We start from the raw sequence: 19,539 nt of genomic DNA, 5'->3' as shown, positions 1-19,539 counted from the left end.
CAGAATGGAATCGAGGCCAGATGTAACAAACACACCAACGGACATCACGGCAGGAGAAAGGGCTTCTAACATCACCATTTCCAAGGGAACATCTAAACCGAATGTATGGGATGGAAATACAGTGGATGTTGAAACGTCAACCCCACCTCCCAACCAACAAGGACTGGGAATTTTAAATAAAGACACAGAACAGGTTGTTCGACGCAAGAATGCGAACCCAGATGACTCACGTTTTTTACCCTATCCCATCAAACAAACTTATTTCACACGAGGTCGCTCACCAAGCAAAGGCCCCAGGAAAAGGAAATTTTCAGAGGAGAGACACGGACAGAGGAAGAATGTAAGGAATTAAACACCTTAGTATATGACTTTTCCACTAGAGGGATTAATGAGAATGATTTAATCTTGTTAAATAAAGGGTTAGGATTTATACCTTCCCAGAGCAGCAAGCTGAACAACACATTAACTGAACTAAGATTATTTGCTAGATTGGTAGCTCTTAAATTGTATTTTAATTCAAATGCAAAATCTATTGAAACTATTAGTAATATATCTTTGAAAAAGAAAAGCAATTTTACTCCCCCTTTACCCAGTAATGTTGAATGTTTCACTAGAATATGTGAGGATGATTTCTACAAATATTATACGCAAAATAACGAGCATAATGTTAAAAAGAATAGATATTACAACATGACTAGTTTTGAAGTAGCCTCACTTGCTAAACTAACACAAGATGATATGTTAACAATAAAACCAGCAGATAAAGGAGGTGCTATAATTCTCATGGATACAACTGAATATGACAAGAGTATGCATACACTGTTGAATGATACCAAAACATATATAGTCATAACCACCACTGAAATATCAAGGATCATACAGAAAGTGCATGATAACATCTATGATCTTCTTATGTGCAGACAGGTAGACAAAGAGTTATATGAGTTTCTATTAATTGATTTACCACTAATACCTTCTATGAAAGGTTTACCGAAGGTACATAAGGGAATCTTTCCACTTCCAATGCGCCCGATTGTTTCAGGAAGGGGATGGGCCACCTGTAATATATCTACATATCTTGAGACTATATTAAGACCTATAGTAGACTCCATTCCCTCTATTTTAAAAGACACATATCATCTCTTAGAGGATATACACAGATTCAATGAAAACAATACAAATACTTTGAATAAATGTGTTTTGATAACCCTAGATGTAAAAAACCTCTTCACTAGTATACCTAATGAAGAGGGTTTGCAAGCTATAATGGAAGTTCTTAATTGTAATACAGATTTTGATACAAATGAACAGAGCTTAATACATCTTCTGTTACAAACAGTACTTGAAAATAATGTGTTTATATTTAAAGACAAATATTATTTACAGCAATGGGGAGTAGCCATGGGCACCCCCGTAGCTAACACTTACGCGAACTTAGTTGTCTTTAATTGGGAGAGGAATCATTTATTTAGTGAAGCAAGATACATCAATAACATAAAAATGTATAAGAGGTTTGTAGATTATATTTTGATTCTATGGGAAGGCACTCTGAACGAATTCAAAATGTTTTTATCAGATTTGGAATCTACCACTCAGTTTCTAAGATTCACCATGGAATGGTCCTACACTAATATTAGTTTTTTAGACATCAATATAACAATAAAAGGAAACAGAATAGAAACCAGTTTATATAGGAAAGCATGTTGGGTGAACAATCTTTTACATTACAACAGCATGCATCCTAGATATGTGTTTCCAGGCATAGTTAAGAGTCAGCTCATCAGAGTAGGGAGGCTATGTGCAAATGAACAAGTACTTAAAGATGAAGCAGATAAGATGGAAGGATTGTTCTTAGAAAGAGGTTACAACATGAAAATGGTACATGAAATAAGAAATGAAGTTTTTTCAACAGAAGATTCCATGAATGAATTGACAATGAGACATAAGATATCTCATACCAGACCTAAAACTAAGGAAGGGATGTCCTTTAATACTAACAATAGAGTAGCATATATGATGCAATATACCAATGATAATCTAGATCTAAAAAATATAATTAAACACAATTGGAAGCTCTTGACTATAGATGAAACAACAAGGAACATAGTGGGTGAATACCCGAAATTTCTTTTTAAGAATTCCCCCAATCTAAAAAGATTATTATGTTTTAAAGAAGGCAAAGGAAATTTAAATAAACATTTACATCTTAATACCATGGGAACTTTTCCATGTACCAGATGCAACATGTGCAGATATATTAGTAATGAACAAACATACAAACATCCCAAAATGGACTTTACATTTAAACCTAGGTTCTATGCAAGCTGTAACTCCATGAATTTGGTTTATCTAGCGACATGCACAAAATGTGAAGCATTCTATGTTGGCTTAACCAAGAGAAGGTTTAAGCAAAGAATATACAATCACATATATGAAATAAAGAAAAATAACGACAAGAATGCCTTAGCAAAACATGTAACTGAATACAAGGAGCATAGCTTTAAATTTAGAGTACTACAACTAATAGAATTGAACAAGAGATGGGGTAACAACATGAATACTTTAGCGAATGTGGAATTATCATGGATTTTAAGATTGGGTGCTCACTTACACCCAGGTCTGAATCAGAGCATTTGCATCAAACCAATACTAGATAGTAGGATATATAAATAATGCATCCTAATGTTGTTTTTATTACTATGTACATATATATATATTTATGTCATATAAATGGTTCTTAGTTTTAAGTCTTGCTGACAGATATATTTATGTTTACACATAAATTTGATATTTTCTCATAATTCATAGTTTCTATATAAGCATGCTCAATATACTTTAGTTCATGATATAATATTCATCCACAAGATTTTAATGATTGATTTTAACTTTTTATAATGAAGATATCCGTTTAATTAAATTATTTATTTATTTATTTATCTATTTATACCTATTTATATCTATACATATATATATATATATATATATATACAAGATCTGTATCTATATGTGTATATATTATACACCACAAATATAATCCATGCATTTGATATATACACTTTCATATATACATAATTTTATATATATTCTTTATATTTTCATATATTTTTATATATGTATATATGGACATGATTTTTACATAAATAATATATATTCAATTCATTTATACATTTGATCTCATATATATATAAAGGCATATGCTTGTCGCACAGACATGTAGCTTATTATGACTATTCAGTCTATGAATAACATTGATATCATAGATAACGAAATACGACATTGTTTTATATATGTATGTCTAAAAGAGAAGTCCATATCTTCAGCATTACATGTACATATGATTTATAATATACAATTTTGGTAACATAGATATGTATTCACACTCTACTATAAATTATTCTATGAGATTCATTTATTTTTCTATTTATCTTAGCCATATTTATATATATATATTTATTTGAATAGTTTTAACAAAATGGATTTTATTACATGAAAGAAACTACATAAATTACATTAATATGTCTCTATTCTTATTTATTTATTAACTATCTATTTATGGATGGATTTTATATATGAACAGAAGAAACAGAAAGAAAAGCCAACTTGAGCCGTTCTATACTGCCTTCCTGTGTATAAAGAGATTTTCTGCACTGAATTAAGATGAGTCAACTAATTGTATAATTAATTATCTAATTAGATGCTTAATTGAATTGCCACTGGGTATATATACTATGGGAGTTTACTGTTTTAATTGTGAAGATCTGAGGAAGCGCACTTTCGGTGCGTGAAAGCGCTTATCCACTCGTTTATTTTATTGAATAAAGAAGTTTTTCCGTATGGAATCTTGAAGTGGCTCTGTTTCCTGGTTGCCGAATCAGTCAGTGTTTGATACAACATTCTATTTCTTCTTTTTGACTGAGGATTCCATTGGCACTATCTGGTATATCTTTTATTAACATCCCAAATCAGGGAATCTTGCAAAAAATACCTACACTTCAAAGCAGGCTGCATGCGCCATCAGTTCTCTGCACTGCCCTTTGGCTTATCTACTGTGTCCATGGTATTTACAAAGTGCCTTGCTCCAGTCATTGCTTTTTGCAGGCAAAGAAATATTCAAATATACCCATACCTGGACGATTGTCTAATTCAGGCAGAATGCCAGGGCATACTTCTGAATCATCTGGCATTTGTACAAAAGGTGTTAACTTGTCTGGAGAACACCATAAATGAAAAGAGATCACATCTGGTACCCTGTCAACAAGTTTTATTCCCGAGAGCAAGCTGGAATACAACTTCCCAGATGGCTTTCCTCATGCCAGAGAAAGAAATTCATTTGACAACTTACTTCAAACTAGTGGCCACAAAAACCCTGCTATCTACAAGTCAAATACTGCAAACCTTGGGGTTCATGGCCTCGTGCATTCTACTAATTCCATATGCAGGACTGCATATGAGGAAACTACAATGGTATCTAAAAAGCCTATGGTGTCAACATTCTCAGGATCTAGAAGCAGTGATTCCTATCATACCTTGCCTACAGTTAGAATTCCTTTGGTGGGCAGAGGCCTGTCACAAAACAAGGGACTACCATTCACTCTACCCCCTGCCACCCAAACCCTAACAGACGCATCAGACTATGCATGGGGGGCTCACCTGGCAGGGAAGTGCATTCAGGGCAAATGGAACCCAAGTCAAATGGACATGCATATCAATCAAAAAGAAATGTTCGCTGTACAGAATTCTCTGACAGCCTTCAATGACCACATTCTTCCAGGACAATTAATAGTAAAGACGGACAACACTACTGTTATGTGGTACATAAGCAGGGGGGTACCCATTCTTACCCCCTCTGCAGACTAGCCATGGCTCTGTGGAACACAGCCTTGAGTTACCAAGTGCTTCTACAGGCTCAATTCCTGCCAAGAAGACTAAATACACTGGCAGAAGAACTAAGCAGAAATCTCATGGACCCACACAAGTGGAAACTGGAACCAAAGATTTTCAACATGTTGATCAACAAATGGGGGCTCCCAGATATACACCCGTTTGCCTCCCCCCAGAACTACCAAATGGACAAATTCTGCCCTAGGACTCCCCACAAACAAGCTTGGAAAATGGATGCTCTGTCCTTCAGCTGGAAACATCTATCAATTTATGCCTTTCCTCCTCTGCCTCTCCTGTCCGAAGTACTACTAAAGATCAAACAGGACAAACCAAGGATGATACTGATTGCACCAGACTGGCCACGCCAACACTGGGTACCCCCTCTTGCGCAGTGTGTCACAGCTGGCCCCATGGCACCTACCTCAGACCCCTACCCTGCTGCCTCAGCAGGAGAGACAGATTCTGCACCCCTAGCTTCAAACCCTGAACCTGGCAGCCTGGCTAATTACCTAATCTCTCCGTTACCATCCCTCAGTAAACAAGTGTTGGATGTCATTTTGGAGGCAAGGAGGCCTAGTACTAGAAAATCTTATGCTGAAATATGGAAAGGATTCTGTGTATGGAACCAAACTCAAGGGATGGCCACAGCAGCGCCCAATTTACCTCAGATTCTTCAATACTTCGCTGAGATTTTTCACAAGGGCCTTTCCATTTCCTCCATCAGAATTCTCACCTCAGCCGTTTCAGCTCATTACAACACAGAACCACCCATCTTTTCTCACCCACTGCTCAAGCAGTTCCTCAGAGGGGCCAAAAACTTAAGACCACCCAGGAGAGTCCCAACTCCAGCCTGGGACCTTCATTTTGTATTGGAAAAACTCACTCTTCCTATTTTGAGCCAGCTGTTAACTGCAGAGTTAAAATTACTTTCTTGGAAAACAGCTTTCCTTTTAGCAATCACTTCAGCAAGAAGGGTATCTGAATTACAGGCCCTTATGGCAGTGGAGCCTTACATCATCTTTCATGCAGACTGGTTGTCCCTCAGGACCAATCCCTCTTTCATGCCCAAGGTGGTATCCAGTGTGGCTCTTAATCAGTCCATTCATTTGCCAACCTTCTTTTCTAATCCACAGAACAAAGGGGAACGGATACTGCACTTCTTAGATGTGCACAGACAACTTAGATTTTACTTGGACAGGACTAAACCTCAAAGGAAATCTGAAAGGAAATCTGAACAACTGCTGGTGGCATTTGCTGCAGGGGCAGAGGGGAAGGCTATTGCAAAGCAAGCCATTTCTAAATGGATAGGCCATTGCATTAATTTCTGCTATAAGCACCATGGAAAACCTATCCCACAGGGGATTAGACCCCATTCAACCAGGGCTGCATCTACCTCTACAGCCTTTCTCAGAGGTGTCCCTACCAGAGACATCCTAGAAGCTGCTACCTGAAGTTCTGTACATAATTTCACCAAGTATTACCATTTGCCAATTTTCTCTAAATCCAGAGCTGGCTTTGCCACTGCAGTCTTGCAAAGCCTTATAGCTGGGCCTAATGCTATCTAAATTTCTCCTCCCATCCTTAGGTTTGGGAATCTACCCAAAATGTGATGACTGCAACAGTGAAACACGAAGAACATAGTACAGTTGTGTACACTTACCATAAATGTAGATGTTCGAGTGTATTCAGTGTTGCAGTCCTGGTTACCCTCCCTCCAGCCCTCAGGCTTCTTTTGGCTGTACCTCTATTCTCCTCTACTATACTTAAAAGCTTTTTGGTGTATTTGCTTTTTTGTTGGAGGTATAACCTTGTGTGTATATACATATATAATTGCTTCCCATTAAGGGGGGGCACCTGACATCTGGGGTAAGAAAAACTGATGTAATGGCGTCGGCTGCATGCTTTATACCCCTGACTACCTGACGTCACAGAAGATGAGACAGCAACCGATGCAGTACCCAAGACTTTGATAATCAGGCTGACTGAGGGCTACTGCAAGCAGATAACACAAATGTTAAGACTGCAACAGTAAATACACTTGAACATCTACATTTATGGTAAGTGTACACAACTGTACTTTCCAGTGAGTCAGATTCACATTTCGTCTGTCAAGCATGGTCTTGGCATTTTTGATAGCTTTGCTTCAGAATTGAAAGTTAGTGGTTGTATTGTATGTATTCCTCCACCTTTTTCTTGTGTGCCTGTGCGCACATTTCTTTTTCTTTTTTTCCTTTCTTCTGCAAAAAGAAAAAAGTATAGTACGTTAGTTTAATTTAGACTTTTGTGATTTCCAAAATAGTTTAATGTGAGAATTTAGGATCACTTCTTGTCTTGTAGCTTGTAGAGTTTGGTAGTTTGTGAAGTTTGTCTTGCCTTCTGTTGGTGTCGATCTGATGCTATCTTGGTCATTATTCATCACGGATGGGTTTTGGATCTGACCTCTGATCCGAGCCTGTACTTTCTCAGACCGATCCAGAGCTCAAACTCCTCCCCTCCCATAATCCCTTGCTACCTTCTAATTCTCGTTTGCTGCTGAAACTCTTTGGACATGATCCCAGAGCTAAGGCATAGCTATTCAGATAAGTGCTTTCTTTTTGGGGGGCTTTTTTTATCTGTAGTTCATTTTTTACCTAGTAGTTCAGTTTAATTATCTCCCTTCTACGCTGTATTTTTGTTATTTAGTTAGGATTCCCTTTCACTTGTGGTGTTTCCCATTTCCTGCCCTTTCCCATTAGGGTAGTAAAAAAAATCTTTACAGGTTATCTGCTTTAGTTTGAGGATATTCAGGTTTTTCCTTGCTATAGTGTTTGTAGCTGGTGCGTATGTGTTTGTGTAGGTATCGTTCTGGCATGGCTGACATCCTCTGGGTTTGAGAGATGCTCCCTATGCAGTCTGAAGATGCCATGATGTTCATCGTGTTTCACTGTTGCAGTCCTTACAAAATGGGTTATCCGGCTCCCAGTAGCCCACAGTTGGCCAGAATACCAAAGTCCTTGGTATATGACGGCTGCCCTCGGTATAGGCCTGACATCAGGACACCAGGTATAAAAGAAGGCAGCCAACGCCATTTCCTCAGTCTTTCTTGCCACGGAGCCCGAAGCAGAAGCGTTTTGCACGAGTGCCAGTTGGCCAAGTGCCTTCTTTTTGTATTCCGACTGCTTAGTTGAAGACATCATCAGATAAGTACCCCCGTTGGGGACCCTCTTTTCTTGCTTTAATGAATGTCAGAGAAAGTTAATAACTGTCTTGATTGTGGAAAACAGATTCCGCACCGTGGTTTTCACTCCTATTGTATTACTCGTTTGGGCCTTGAGCACGACGCCCGTAATTGTGTTCTCTGTGCTTCTTTCAACCCGCGTACCATACACCGTAGAGATAGGATCTTGTTCAAGCATTTCGAGTTTGGCCTAAGTACGTCGGTATGGCGTCTTCAGGTTCTCCCAACTTCAGATGTTCCTAAGAAGTGCAAGGATAAGGACCGCGACAGGCTTAGGGTCAGATTAGCATACGATGTCCCTGTTAAGTTGGTTGTTGGCCCAGCGGTAGTCAGTGCGACACTTTCTTTGCCCCTGCAGTCCGCGGATGTTCAGCAGCAGGCATCTGCGGAGACCTTTTTCTCAGTCCTCCATACCGCAGGCTTCCACTTAGTCTTCTGATCCTCTGCCAATCGCCGCCTCTGATGGATCTGGAGCCGTTAAGTAGACGCCGGCTTCTGAGGCCTCTCTTTTTCTGCCCGGAGACCAGATCCAGACCAACGACCTTGATTCAGACTTCTGCGGCAGCTAGGCCTCTTGAGTCCATCCGACTTTCTAGCTGGCCATCCAGCTAAAAATCTACTACTAAGCAGGCTTCTGCCTCCCCTCAAATGCCTCAGGCTCAGATGGTTAAAATGACTAGTGATCTCTTGACCCTTATCAAGGGCTCTCAGCCACTACCTCCTAAAAGGATTAGGGAATTGTCCCCAGAAGCTTTCTCTGCCTCAGACTGAGGTTTCCAGCAACTCTGCTAATGAAGAGGGGAACTCTTCACTTTTTTTTGGTTTTGAGGATCTGATGCAGAAGACTCAATCCCCTCTGCCTCCCCTCCAGAGGATTTTTCTTTTGGAGATGCTCTGAATACTCTTAGGGAGCATTTCAAATGGGAAAGTCAGGACTACCGTCAGTCTAAGAAACGGATTGGGGAATTCTTGGATTTTCCACAGCATAAGCCTTTGGCTATCCCTCCAGTTTTGGAAGAAGTTGTTGATGTTTTCATGGAGAGCTCTGGCTCCTAATTCTGTTCCTCCTGCTCCCATGAAGCCTGATAGGTATAGAGTTCCTGATTTTCATCAGTTCCTTTTCAAGAATCCTACTGCTGATCCAGAGATTATTTCTCAGGGCCCTAAGGGTGTTAAAGCCACGGTTGCTAAAAATCCTGTTCCTTCTGACAGGGAATCTAGGGCCTTGGATAGATGGGGTAAATAGGTTTATACTTTTTCCATCCGAAGAATCCCTTATTCGTAGGCATCTGGAAAAAAGCATTCATTCTCCCCTTACACAAAGGTAGCACCAACACAGACACCACAAACTTTCGACCCATAGCAGTTCTCTCTCCCCACTCTAAAATACTGGAAAAATGCATCCATGCCCAACTCCTCAACCACCTGCATGAAAATAAAATGTTATCACCCACTCAGCATGGTTTCAGACCAGGACACAGCACCACTATCGCCCTCCTATCCTTCCTTGATGCAGTTAACCGGGCATGGGATTCTGGTAAAATAAATGCTTCACTTTTCCTTGACCTCTCCAAAGCTTTTGATACCATTTCCCACACTATCCTACTCTTTAAACTGTCCACCCTCCACATTTCTTCCCCTATCCTACAATGGTTCAACAGTTATCTCTCCAGTAGGCAGCAATCCACCAAATGGCAACAGTCTTACTCTCCCTTCCTCAGTACTTCCACATGGGTACCCAAGGCTCCATACTTGGTCCTCTCTTATTTAGCATCTGTATTAACAACTTTCACACTACTCTCCCACAATGCTCAGTAATCCAGTATGCTGATGACTCTACAATAATATGCACTGCAAATTCCAGCTCTGAACTCCAGCAAATTACCCAGAATGTCCTCACATCTGCTGAATCTTGGATGCTTAACAATCATCCTGCCCTAAATCCAAAAAAAAAATAAACTAGTAATTTCTTTTCCTAGGAAAACCACTCCATTTGATAAAAAAACTCTTCACTATACAAGCCCAAGACAATACCACTGTAGAAGTTGTCCCACACACTAAATTACAAGGCATTATTATAGATGAAAACCTTAACTTTGACCTACACATAAACAATAACATCAGAAAAACCCACCAAAAGCTTGGTATGCTCTACAGGCACCAACACTTTCTTAGCCTCTCTACTAGACAAACCCTTGCAACTATCTTTTTATTACCCTCTCTCCTTTATGATGCCCCTCTCCTCACTAATATCCGAAATTCTACAAAATCCAAACTTGCTATGTGTTACAACAGAATAGCAAAATTTGCTACCAAGGCCAAATTCTCATCTCACCACTGTACGTCACTGAAACAATTAGGGTGGCTGGAACTCCCCCACCATCTCTCATTCACCCAACTAACTACTATGCACAAAATAATCTACAGACCCACAGACTGTGTCCTGCTCTCTCAACTCTACTTGCCAAATACCATTCCAGCAGGCATCTAAGATCTGAAAATCATCTACTTCTAAAAGTAGATAAGCCCACATTACCTGCTGGTCAACTCCTCTATTCCTTCACCGTCGCCAAACTATGGAACTCCCTTCCACCTTCTGTAAGAAACACAGGCAGCACCACCACCTTCAAACAAATACTGAAAAATCATCTCAACTCTTCCTGGCTATGTTCCTGCTCTATAAACCTAACCTCTTCACTCTCCTTATATGATTACAAAACTCCTATGTCTTTTGCTGCTAGTGACTGATGATACTTTCTCCATATTTATTTTCATCTTCACTTGTTGACACTGATACAATAATACTGATTAATATATCTTTGTTTATACCACTCTGATTGAATTAATTGAATTCTGCTTTAATGTATATTTTCTGTGTATATTATTGTAATCAAACTAGATTCCTGCTTTTATGTATATATTCTTTATATGTTACTGTATTTGCTATCTGTAACACTGTTTCTGCTTCTGTACTAATTAATGTTTATATTTTTTCTGTATCTCGTTGTAGCTTTTATCCCCGGGCCTCCACTGAAAATGGGCTCTTTTAGGCCCAGTGGACTTTCCCGGTAAACAAATGCAATAAACAAATAAAATTGTTTTTTTCATATGCTTAAGTATCGGCAGCATACTTTGGAGGCTATTAAGGCTAAAATTGCTGGTGTTCCTTCCCTGATGGAGAGTAAGGACACGCAATTTTGCCACTCTTGTCACTAAACATTCTCTACATTGTGGTTTCGACACTTTGGAGGCTTCTTGCAGAGCAGCAGCCACTGGTTCTGTCATTAGAAGACATGCCTGGCTCAGGGAACCAGACCCTTTCTGAACCTGTCAAATCTAAATTATTGGATATGCCTTTCTACAAGGACAATCTTTTTGGTAGCAAAGCAGAAGAGATGTTGAAAAAGTTGGAGGATAAGGCCAAATCAATGCAAATTGTTAAGGACTTTCTGCAAGTTCAGCCTTCTCGTTTTAGTAGACATTACCCTTCTAAGAATTGGACTTTTCCTGGCCCTAGTAAACAGAGTCGCACTAGGTCTGGGGGTTACAGGTCTTCTAGGGGTCAGACTTCCACCCCTCAAAAGGCTAAGCACTGGCAGGCTTCCTCTTCAAAATCAGGGATTTCTGAGCAAACTTACCAAAGCAAGCATTCCCAGTGACTCCGGCCCTCCCCTGCCTGCCTCTGTGGGCATAGGGTTTCCTTTAGGGGGAAGGTTAGCCATGTTTGCAAATGTCTGGTTGAAGATGACAAATGGGTGCTCAAAATAGTAACCCAAGGCTGCAAGTTCTCCTTTCACACATTCCTTGTCCACCAAGGATACCCAGATATCCCCCAAATCAAAGAGCAGAAGCAGAAAAACAAGTTTCTTTACTAAACCTGGGAGCAATAGAGCCAGTTCCTGCACTACAGACAGGCCAGGGTTTCTACTCAAGACTTTTCCTGTTTCCCAAAAAGGGGCACCTGGTGCCCTATTCTGGATCTGTCCATTCTAAGCACATTTCTGCTTATTCCCAAATTCAAAATGCTCACTCTTCAGCAGTTGCTGCCAGTGCTGGCCAAGGATTCCTGGCTGGTGACTCTGGATCTCAAAGAAGCTTATCTGCACATCCCAATAAGGGAAAGCTGCAGGCAGTTCCTTTGTTTTAGGGAGGGGAACAGGCACTTCTAATTCCCTGCACTGCCCTTTGGTTATCTACTGCTTCCAGAGTTTTTACCAAATGACTGTCTCCAGTCATTGTTTTTTGCAGCAAAGAAACATTCAAAGTTAGCCTTACTTGGACGATTGTCTTATTCAGGCAAACTCTCCAGAGCAACTTCTAAAGGATTTAGACTTTGTGAAGAACCTTCTCACCTCTTTGGGCTTACACCATCAATGAAAAGAAGTCAAAATTGGTACCCACCAGGGAGATTGTATTCCTGGGAGTGAGCCTGAACAAAGCCGCCCAGATGGTATTCCTCCTTCAAGAGAAACAAATGGGTCTTTCGAATTACTTCAAAAATTTGGCAAGCATGACCCAGCTCTCTGCAAGCCCTGAGATTCATGGTTCATGTATTCTTGTGAATCCGTATGCCAGACTGCATGAGGAAAATACAATGGTACCCCAAAAACCTTTGGTGTCAACACACTCAGGATTTAGACTTGATACTTCCTCTGATTCCCTGCCTGCAGACTGAGTTCCTTTGGTGGGCGATGGCCTGTGCACAGAACACAGGCCTGCCTTTCTGCCCACCTCTGCCAGCCAGACTGTCACCACAGATGCCTCTGACTACACTTGGGGAGCACATCTAGAGGGCAGATGCATTCAGGGGACTTGGGACTCTCAACAGGTTAATTTGCACATAAATCTGAAGGAATTGATGGCAGTCCAGCAGGCCTTAATGGCTTTCAAACATCTTCTCTCTCCTGGTACTCTTCTGGTCAGGACAAGACAACACCACTATCGTGGCACATCAACAAGCAGGGAGGGACACCCTCTTACCTCCTGTGCAGACAACGCATGATACTATGGTCCATAGCAGCTTCCATGGGCATTCATCTGATAGCTCAGTTTCTTCCAGGAAGGCTCAACACCTTGGCAGACCGGTTGAGTAGGCAGGTCCTGGATCCTCAAGAGTGGCAACTAAACAAGACCATCTTCTATCGCATCATTCAGCATTGGGGCACTCCCCAGGTGGATCTCTTATCTCCAACCAACCACCTTCTACTAACCTTTTGCACCAGGGATCATCACAACACAGCTTGGAAAGCGGATGCTCTGTCCTTCCCCTGGACGCACCTCTCTGTCTATGCATTCCCTCCTCTGCCTCTTCTTCCCAGAGTGCTGTTAAAGATAAGGGACGAAAAATCAAGGGCCATCATCATAGCTCCAAACTGGCCCAGACAACATTGGTATCCACTACTTCACAGTCTCTTCCAGTCTTGGCCTTTGTATCTTCCCTTGATACCAGATCTCTTGGTTCAGGAGGGGGGAAGAATTCTGCATCCTCATCTTCAGACTTTGCATTTGGCAGCTTGGCTCATAATTTAAACCTTTCCCAAAAAGTGGCTGAGGTCTTTCGTGAGGCCAGGAGGCCTAGCACTAGGAAGTCTTACGCAGATAAGTGGAGAAGATTCTCCATTTGGATGCAGACTGGAGGGAAGACCCTTCTCTTCCTCTCATTCTTGACTATCTGGCAGGCTTGCTTAATGGTGGACTTTCCTTTTCCTCTATCAAAATCCATGCTTCAGCTATTTCTGCTCATTGTTCCTTTGAGCATCCCATTTTCTCTCATCCTTTGACAAAACAGTTCTTCAGGGGACGTAGCAATTTAAAGCCTCCCAGAAGGGCACCTACTCTTGCTTGGGAATCTCAATTTTGTACTTGAGAAACTTGGTCTGCCTTCTTTTGAACCAGCTGCCTCAGCAGACCAGAATTTTCTCTCTTGGAAAACTGCCTTTCTTTTGGCTATTACTTCAGCTAGAAGAGTTTCTGAGCTAAAGGCCTTAATGGCAGTAGAGCCTTTTATCATCTTCCATGTGGATTGGGTTTCTCTTCAAACTGATCTCTCCTTTATGCCTACAGTGGTTTCTAGCCTGTCTCTTAACCAGTCTATCCACCTGCCTACCTTCTTTCCTAATCCTCAGAATAAAGGGGAAAGGTTACTACATTCCCTGGATGTGCATAGACAGCTTAGATTTTACCTGGACAGGATAAATCTTTTCGAAAGTCGGATCAGTTGTTGGTCAGTTTTGCTTCTGGAGCTCAGGGCAAAGCTATTTCAAAACAGACCATTTCTAAGTGGATTGCTCATTGAATTCACTTTTGTTACTTACAGCATGGCAAGGTTCCTCATCAGAGTATTAGGACCCATTCTACTAGGGCAGCTTCTACCTCAGCAGCTTTCTTAAGTGGTGTACCTACTAGTGACTTACTGGAAGCAGCTACATGGACATCTGTCCACACTTTCACTAAAAATTACAATTTACCCTTGTTTTCTAAGTCCAGGGCTGGTTTTCCCACTGCAGTGTTGCAGGGCATCCTTGCCAACCCTTAACCAGTGGGCGTTCCTCCTCCCTTTTGTTTTTTTCCTGGGCTTTGGGAATCAGCCCATTTTGTAAGGACTGCAACAGTGAAACATGAACATAGTACAGTTGTGTACACTTATGTAGATGTTTGAGTGCATTCACTGTTGCAGTCCTGGTCCTCCCCCTTCCATCCCCCCTTTTTTCCTAGGGCACAGACTGGATTTTCTTTTCCTGGTCTAACCTTTTTTTTTTTGGGGGGGGGGGGGGGCTCCTGACAGTTAAGGCAAGAAAAACTGAGGAAATGGCATCGGCTGCCTTCTTTTGTACCTGGTGTCCTGACATCAGGCCTAAACTGAGGGCGGCCGACGTTGTATACAAAGGACATTGGTATTCTGGCTGACTGTGGGCTACCGGGAGCCGGATAACCCATTTTGTAAGGACTGCAACAGTGAATACACTCTAACATCTACATTTATGGTAAGTGTACACAGCTATACTTTCTGACGCACATGAGGAGTGGTGCACCTGGAGGTTGAATGCGACATTTGTGCCACATTCAACCCCAGGACCCTCGTAGAATGCCTCAATAATCTCCTTTTCAAAGGGTTGGCTCACGATGGTCCTCTGCCCTTGGACTCTCCTTCCAAGCTCTCTCAGGAAGCTGAAATGAGGCCGCCGCCTCCTCTCATTCTAAGCAGCTAAGGCTCTCTGATCGCAGATCCCTGGATCAGAGTCCAGCCTATTTCGCTTTGTATCTGAGATCTGCCATTCCGAGAGCCTCGGATCATACTCTCAGATCCAAGGCCTCCACTGAGCGGAGGGCTTTGGATCCAAGTAGGTGCACGCCATACTCTGATCCGGCCGGTTTGCCAGATCTGACCCACATGCTGTACAAGCCCTTGGATCCAACTAGGCTATCAGATCTGACAGTTCCGTCAGATCCCATTATTATTCAGAGTTCCCCCTCTCGGTCCTCCAGGAAGTCAGATCCGACTCGGAATAGATCCCCTTTCTGGGACCATAGAGCTGTATGGTCCAGGCTGGGATTCCCTGCAAGATCAGGTCATTCATCCAAATCCAAATCCACCAGAAGTTTGCTTCCCATGGAGATAGGATGATGAGCTTCCTCAAGGGTCAAATTTAGCTGAGCTTGCTGCCGTCCCCTGCCCTGGTGACTAGGGGACCCCCTCCCCATCTACAGGACTCCAGTCCTCATCCAATCCGAAAGGCTTTGTAATGTCAGGACAAGGGGATTTCTAGCGAGAGGCTGACTGTCGAGTATTCCTTCCTTCTCACCCCCGTCAGGGTCCCTGGCTGATTCTGGTCCGCTACTCTCAGACCAGGCTGGGACCTAGTCTGCAAGAGGTTGGTGCGAGTTCCCTAGGGGTCGGTTCAGGTCTGGATTTGTCGGATCAGTCCCTTCCCTTGGGGGCTTCAGCTTTGTACAGCTCGGGCTGGTATTATCAGGAGGCTTCGGTGCTGCGTTAGGGTCTCTTCTTCCTTCCCAGGAGGCCCCGATTGCTGGGGAGGAGAGAGAAGCATCATCCAGCCTGTCGGTCTTCCGGGTGGTAGATAGGACCTTCTCCAGTTTGGCAGTTCTCTCTTTCTCTAGGTCCTCCAGTTTGGCAGTTCTCTCTTTCTCTAGGTCCTCCCCAGCCTCTTTAGGGTTTGGGTGTTGAGGCTTCATCATCCTTCCAGGGTCAGCCCTCCTGGGAGCACCTTCAGGCGGACACTGCCCCACTTGGGTACCTGTCTCTTCTGAGTCCTCCCCTGAGCCCACCATGGAGGAACCCCCTCTGATGAGAACATGTAAGAGGAGGCACCTGGACTCCCCCTGAGAATCCCTAACTGAGGATATGGATTTTGAGGAGGGAGACTGGTCCCCCAGACTTCCGTCTGAGGAAGTGTCCTTTGGGGACATCTTTGAGATTCTTAAGCAAAGAGGCAGTTGTCATCCCCATCCCCATCTTCGGAGGAATCCATGTTCCTAAAGGCCTTCAGGAATGGGCCAATCTTATACCTGGGTTTCCTCCCTTGATGATGAGCTTTGTAGACCTTTATCACTAGCAAGGCTTGGAAGGAGCTGGACACAGTGGAACCTGTGGCCAAAAAAAGCTGACAAATTCTTCAGCACTCCTGAGGGTAGAATATTTTGGAAAAGGGTGTTCCATCGATGCCAGTGTGGTGGCTGCTGCTGCTAAGAAGGATCTGACTGGGCAAAGCTCCTCTGTCCATACCCCAAACAGGAAGTCCAGGGCAATCGACCATTTTGGAAAGCGTGTGTTTGTGTCAGCTACCTTTGCACTGAGAGCAACTAATTACTTGGCCCAATTTACCTGGCTTCATGGGGACTTAGCACTTCTGTGTCAGAGTTGTTGCCTCCGGAGGTTCACAAATTGGTCTCCTAGACAAACTCTTCCAAAGAAAACCAACTAGCAAAAAACACAAAAAGGCAGCAGCGAGGCCACAGTAGACACCGTTTAATTAAGGTAAAGTAAGCGCTTTCGTCGGTGTTAATCCACCAACTTCTTCAGACAATTGGAACCACAACCTGTTACAACTTAAATAATACCAGGTCCCATGGTCAATTAAACAATTAAAAAAATTTTTTTAAATTTCAAGATATACTGTAAAAGGTACATCAACATTAAAACCAGGATAATAGTAACGTTTGCGGTAATTAGGCTTTACTAGATACTGCTATTTAAAATCTACTTTTTAAAAGTACACAGGCCACCCTGAAAAATTACAGGTGAAAAACTAATTACAATATGAACAAGCCATAACACTTGATGTATGAGTATATGTATATATTTCTGAACCAGAATTTAAACACGCCAATACACACAAGAAATTAACCCTAATTTTATAACAACACCCCAGGCTGAAATTTATTTTTTATGTTAGAGATGTATGTTAAACAAATAATGGGAGAGAATTGGCTAAGTTCAGAAATGGTAGATAAACCATTATCATGCCATAAAAACAAAAAAGGAGTAACCTCCAGTAACCAGATTCAAAGTTGTTTTATTTACCAAGAACCTTAAGTTTAAGGAGGCATCTGATGGAAATAGTCATTAAGCCCTGGGGGTATGTGTGCCATTGTACGCACTTGCCATTTCAATTCGCACTCCTCCCAAGGTCCACCCCTACTTGTTGTAGGACTACAAATTCATATTTGTGATAGGGGTGTTCCGAAATGTGCCTCGCCAAAGCGTTGGTAGTCATGTTCTTCCCAATACAGTAAATGTGTTCATACACTCTTTAAGTCTTCTCTCGGTTTTCCCGATATAGTACGCTTCACAGGAGACACAGATTGCTGCATAAACAACCCCTTGGGACTCAGTTAAACTTGCCCATTATGTGGTACATTTTATTCCTTAAACTAACCTTATTTGTTGTTTTCATAAATTTACATTGTGGACATCTGCCACATTTCAACATGCCCATACCTCGTTTACTAACTTTACTCCTCTCCACTAGGCACTTTAAATTAGGGCCTCTTTGGGAAGTCATAAGAGGTAGTTGTCCCAGTTTAGTGAGATAAACCGAAAGAAGAAGAAGATTATCTTCACAGATAAAGGGCCAGTTTTTAATAAGAATGTCTCTAATGTGTCTGGCATCCAAAGAAAATGTTGTAATAAATATATTGGCTATATTAGCAGTTGAGTGATCTCTTACCGCTGTGTTAGCTACCCATCCAGTGTGTTCTTGCTCATACCCTTTACAAAACAATAGGACGAAAGTGACCTGATAGTCTCTTCCTATCACCTTCTTCAAATATAGTATTGAGGAACCCCAATGGGTAACCTCTTTTTAAAAACATAGATTTCAGAAGTATACATTCGTCTGTAAAGTCACCATAACTAGAGGTCATTCTTGCAGCCCTAACCACTTGCCCTTTAACTATTGCCTTTTTCTGATGGAATGGATGACTACTAGTAAAGTATAAAAAGGCATTAGAATAAGTGGGCTTGTGGTAAACGGTAGTTCTATATCTCTGATTCAGGCTGTCCTTTCTTAAGAACACATCCAAAAAAATGGATGTCCTTAAGCCTTATCTGATATGTAAAATCCAGAAAGGAAGTGAAAGTTTTAATGTTGTTAATGAATGATGTAATGCGATCCTATCTCGCCTACTTTCATAACTGATGGGCTCGGAGCCGATTTGGAGCCGAGAATCGGCTCTGAGTCGGCCGATACACTAGCACGAAGTCTCTCATTGCCTGGGCCCAACCCCCTTATCCCAGGATGCACCACACCCAAACCCCCAGATCTCGTTTGCCACTTCTGAAGTAAAGATGTAGTCTCGACTTGGCTGTGGCTAAGTAACCTTCTTTTTTGGCCTTTTTGGGTCGTTTTTGCTCTTAGCTTAAAAATTTTATAACCAAACAGCTATTTTAATAGCTATCTTCATCTGTACTACCTTGTGATTGGCTGTGTTTGTTTTTGGTGTTGTGTGATTCCTTCTGTTTGTCGGGCTAGGCCCGTTTGAGTTTGCCTTTCCCCTATTTCTTGTCGAGCGTTTTAGTTAGAGCTCTTCCCTCCCTTCCCTGCCTTGTGTTTCGAGTGCTTTGTGGGTCATGTCTGGCAAAGAAAAAGAGCATAAGCCGTCAGGCTTTAAAAAATGTTCGAAATGTGGCTACAAAATGTCGTTAACAGATGGCCATGGCATCTGTGTTTATTGCTTAGGGGCTAGACACTTGCAAGAATCTTGCAGTGTTTGCCATTCCTTTTCCTCTCGTGTACTACAGGAGAGGAAAAATAAGTTGATCTTGAAAGGTTTATTAAAACCAGCCTTTGAGGAAGCTTTATCTTCTTCTCCCTCTTCGAAATCGAAGAAAAAGAAATCTTTGGCTCTGATAAGTCCATCGGAGCCGCCTGAAAAAAGAACTAAGTCTTTGTCCTCTTCCTCGGCTCTACTGATCTTGGAGC

At 41.9% G+C, this 19,539-nt stretch overlaps 1 protein-coding gene across 1 annotated transcript in view; it reads left to right on the top strand.

Moving 5' to 3' along the window:
• NAA25 (N-alpha-acetyltransferase 25, NatB auxiliary subunit) overlaps positions 1-19,539 on the top strand; it is a 3,186,723-nt gene that overhangs the window by 2,458,002 nt on the left and 709,182 nt on the right. The window contains exon 18 of the mRNA XM_044069750.1: positions 381-996. Coding sequence (XP_043925685.1) covers positions 381-996 — 616 coding nt within the window. The remainder of the gene's footprint in view (positions 1-380; positions 997-19,539) is intronic.

Source organism: Protopterus annectens, chromosome 4.part0 (genome assembly GCF_019279795.1).
Source record: "Protopterus annectens isolate FY-2018-M chromosome 4.part0, PAN1.0, whole genome shotgun sequence".
Classification (NCBI taxonomy): domain Eukaryota; kingdom Metazoa; phylum Chordata; order Ceratodontiformes; family Protopteridae; genus Protopterus; species Protopterus annectens.
The sequence above is the reverse complement of the archived record's forward strand: the minus strand, read 5'-3'. Positions and strand labels throughout refer to the sequence as shown.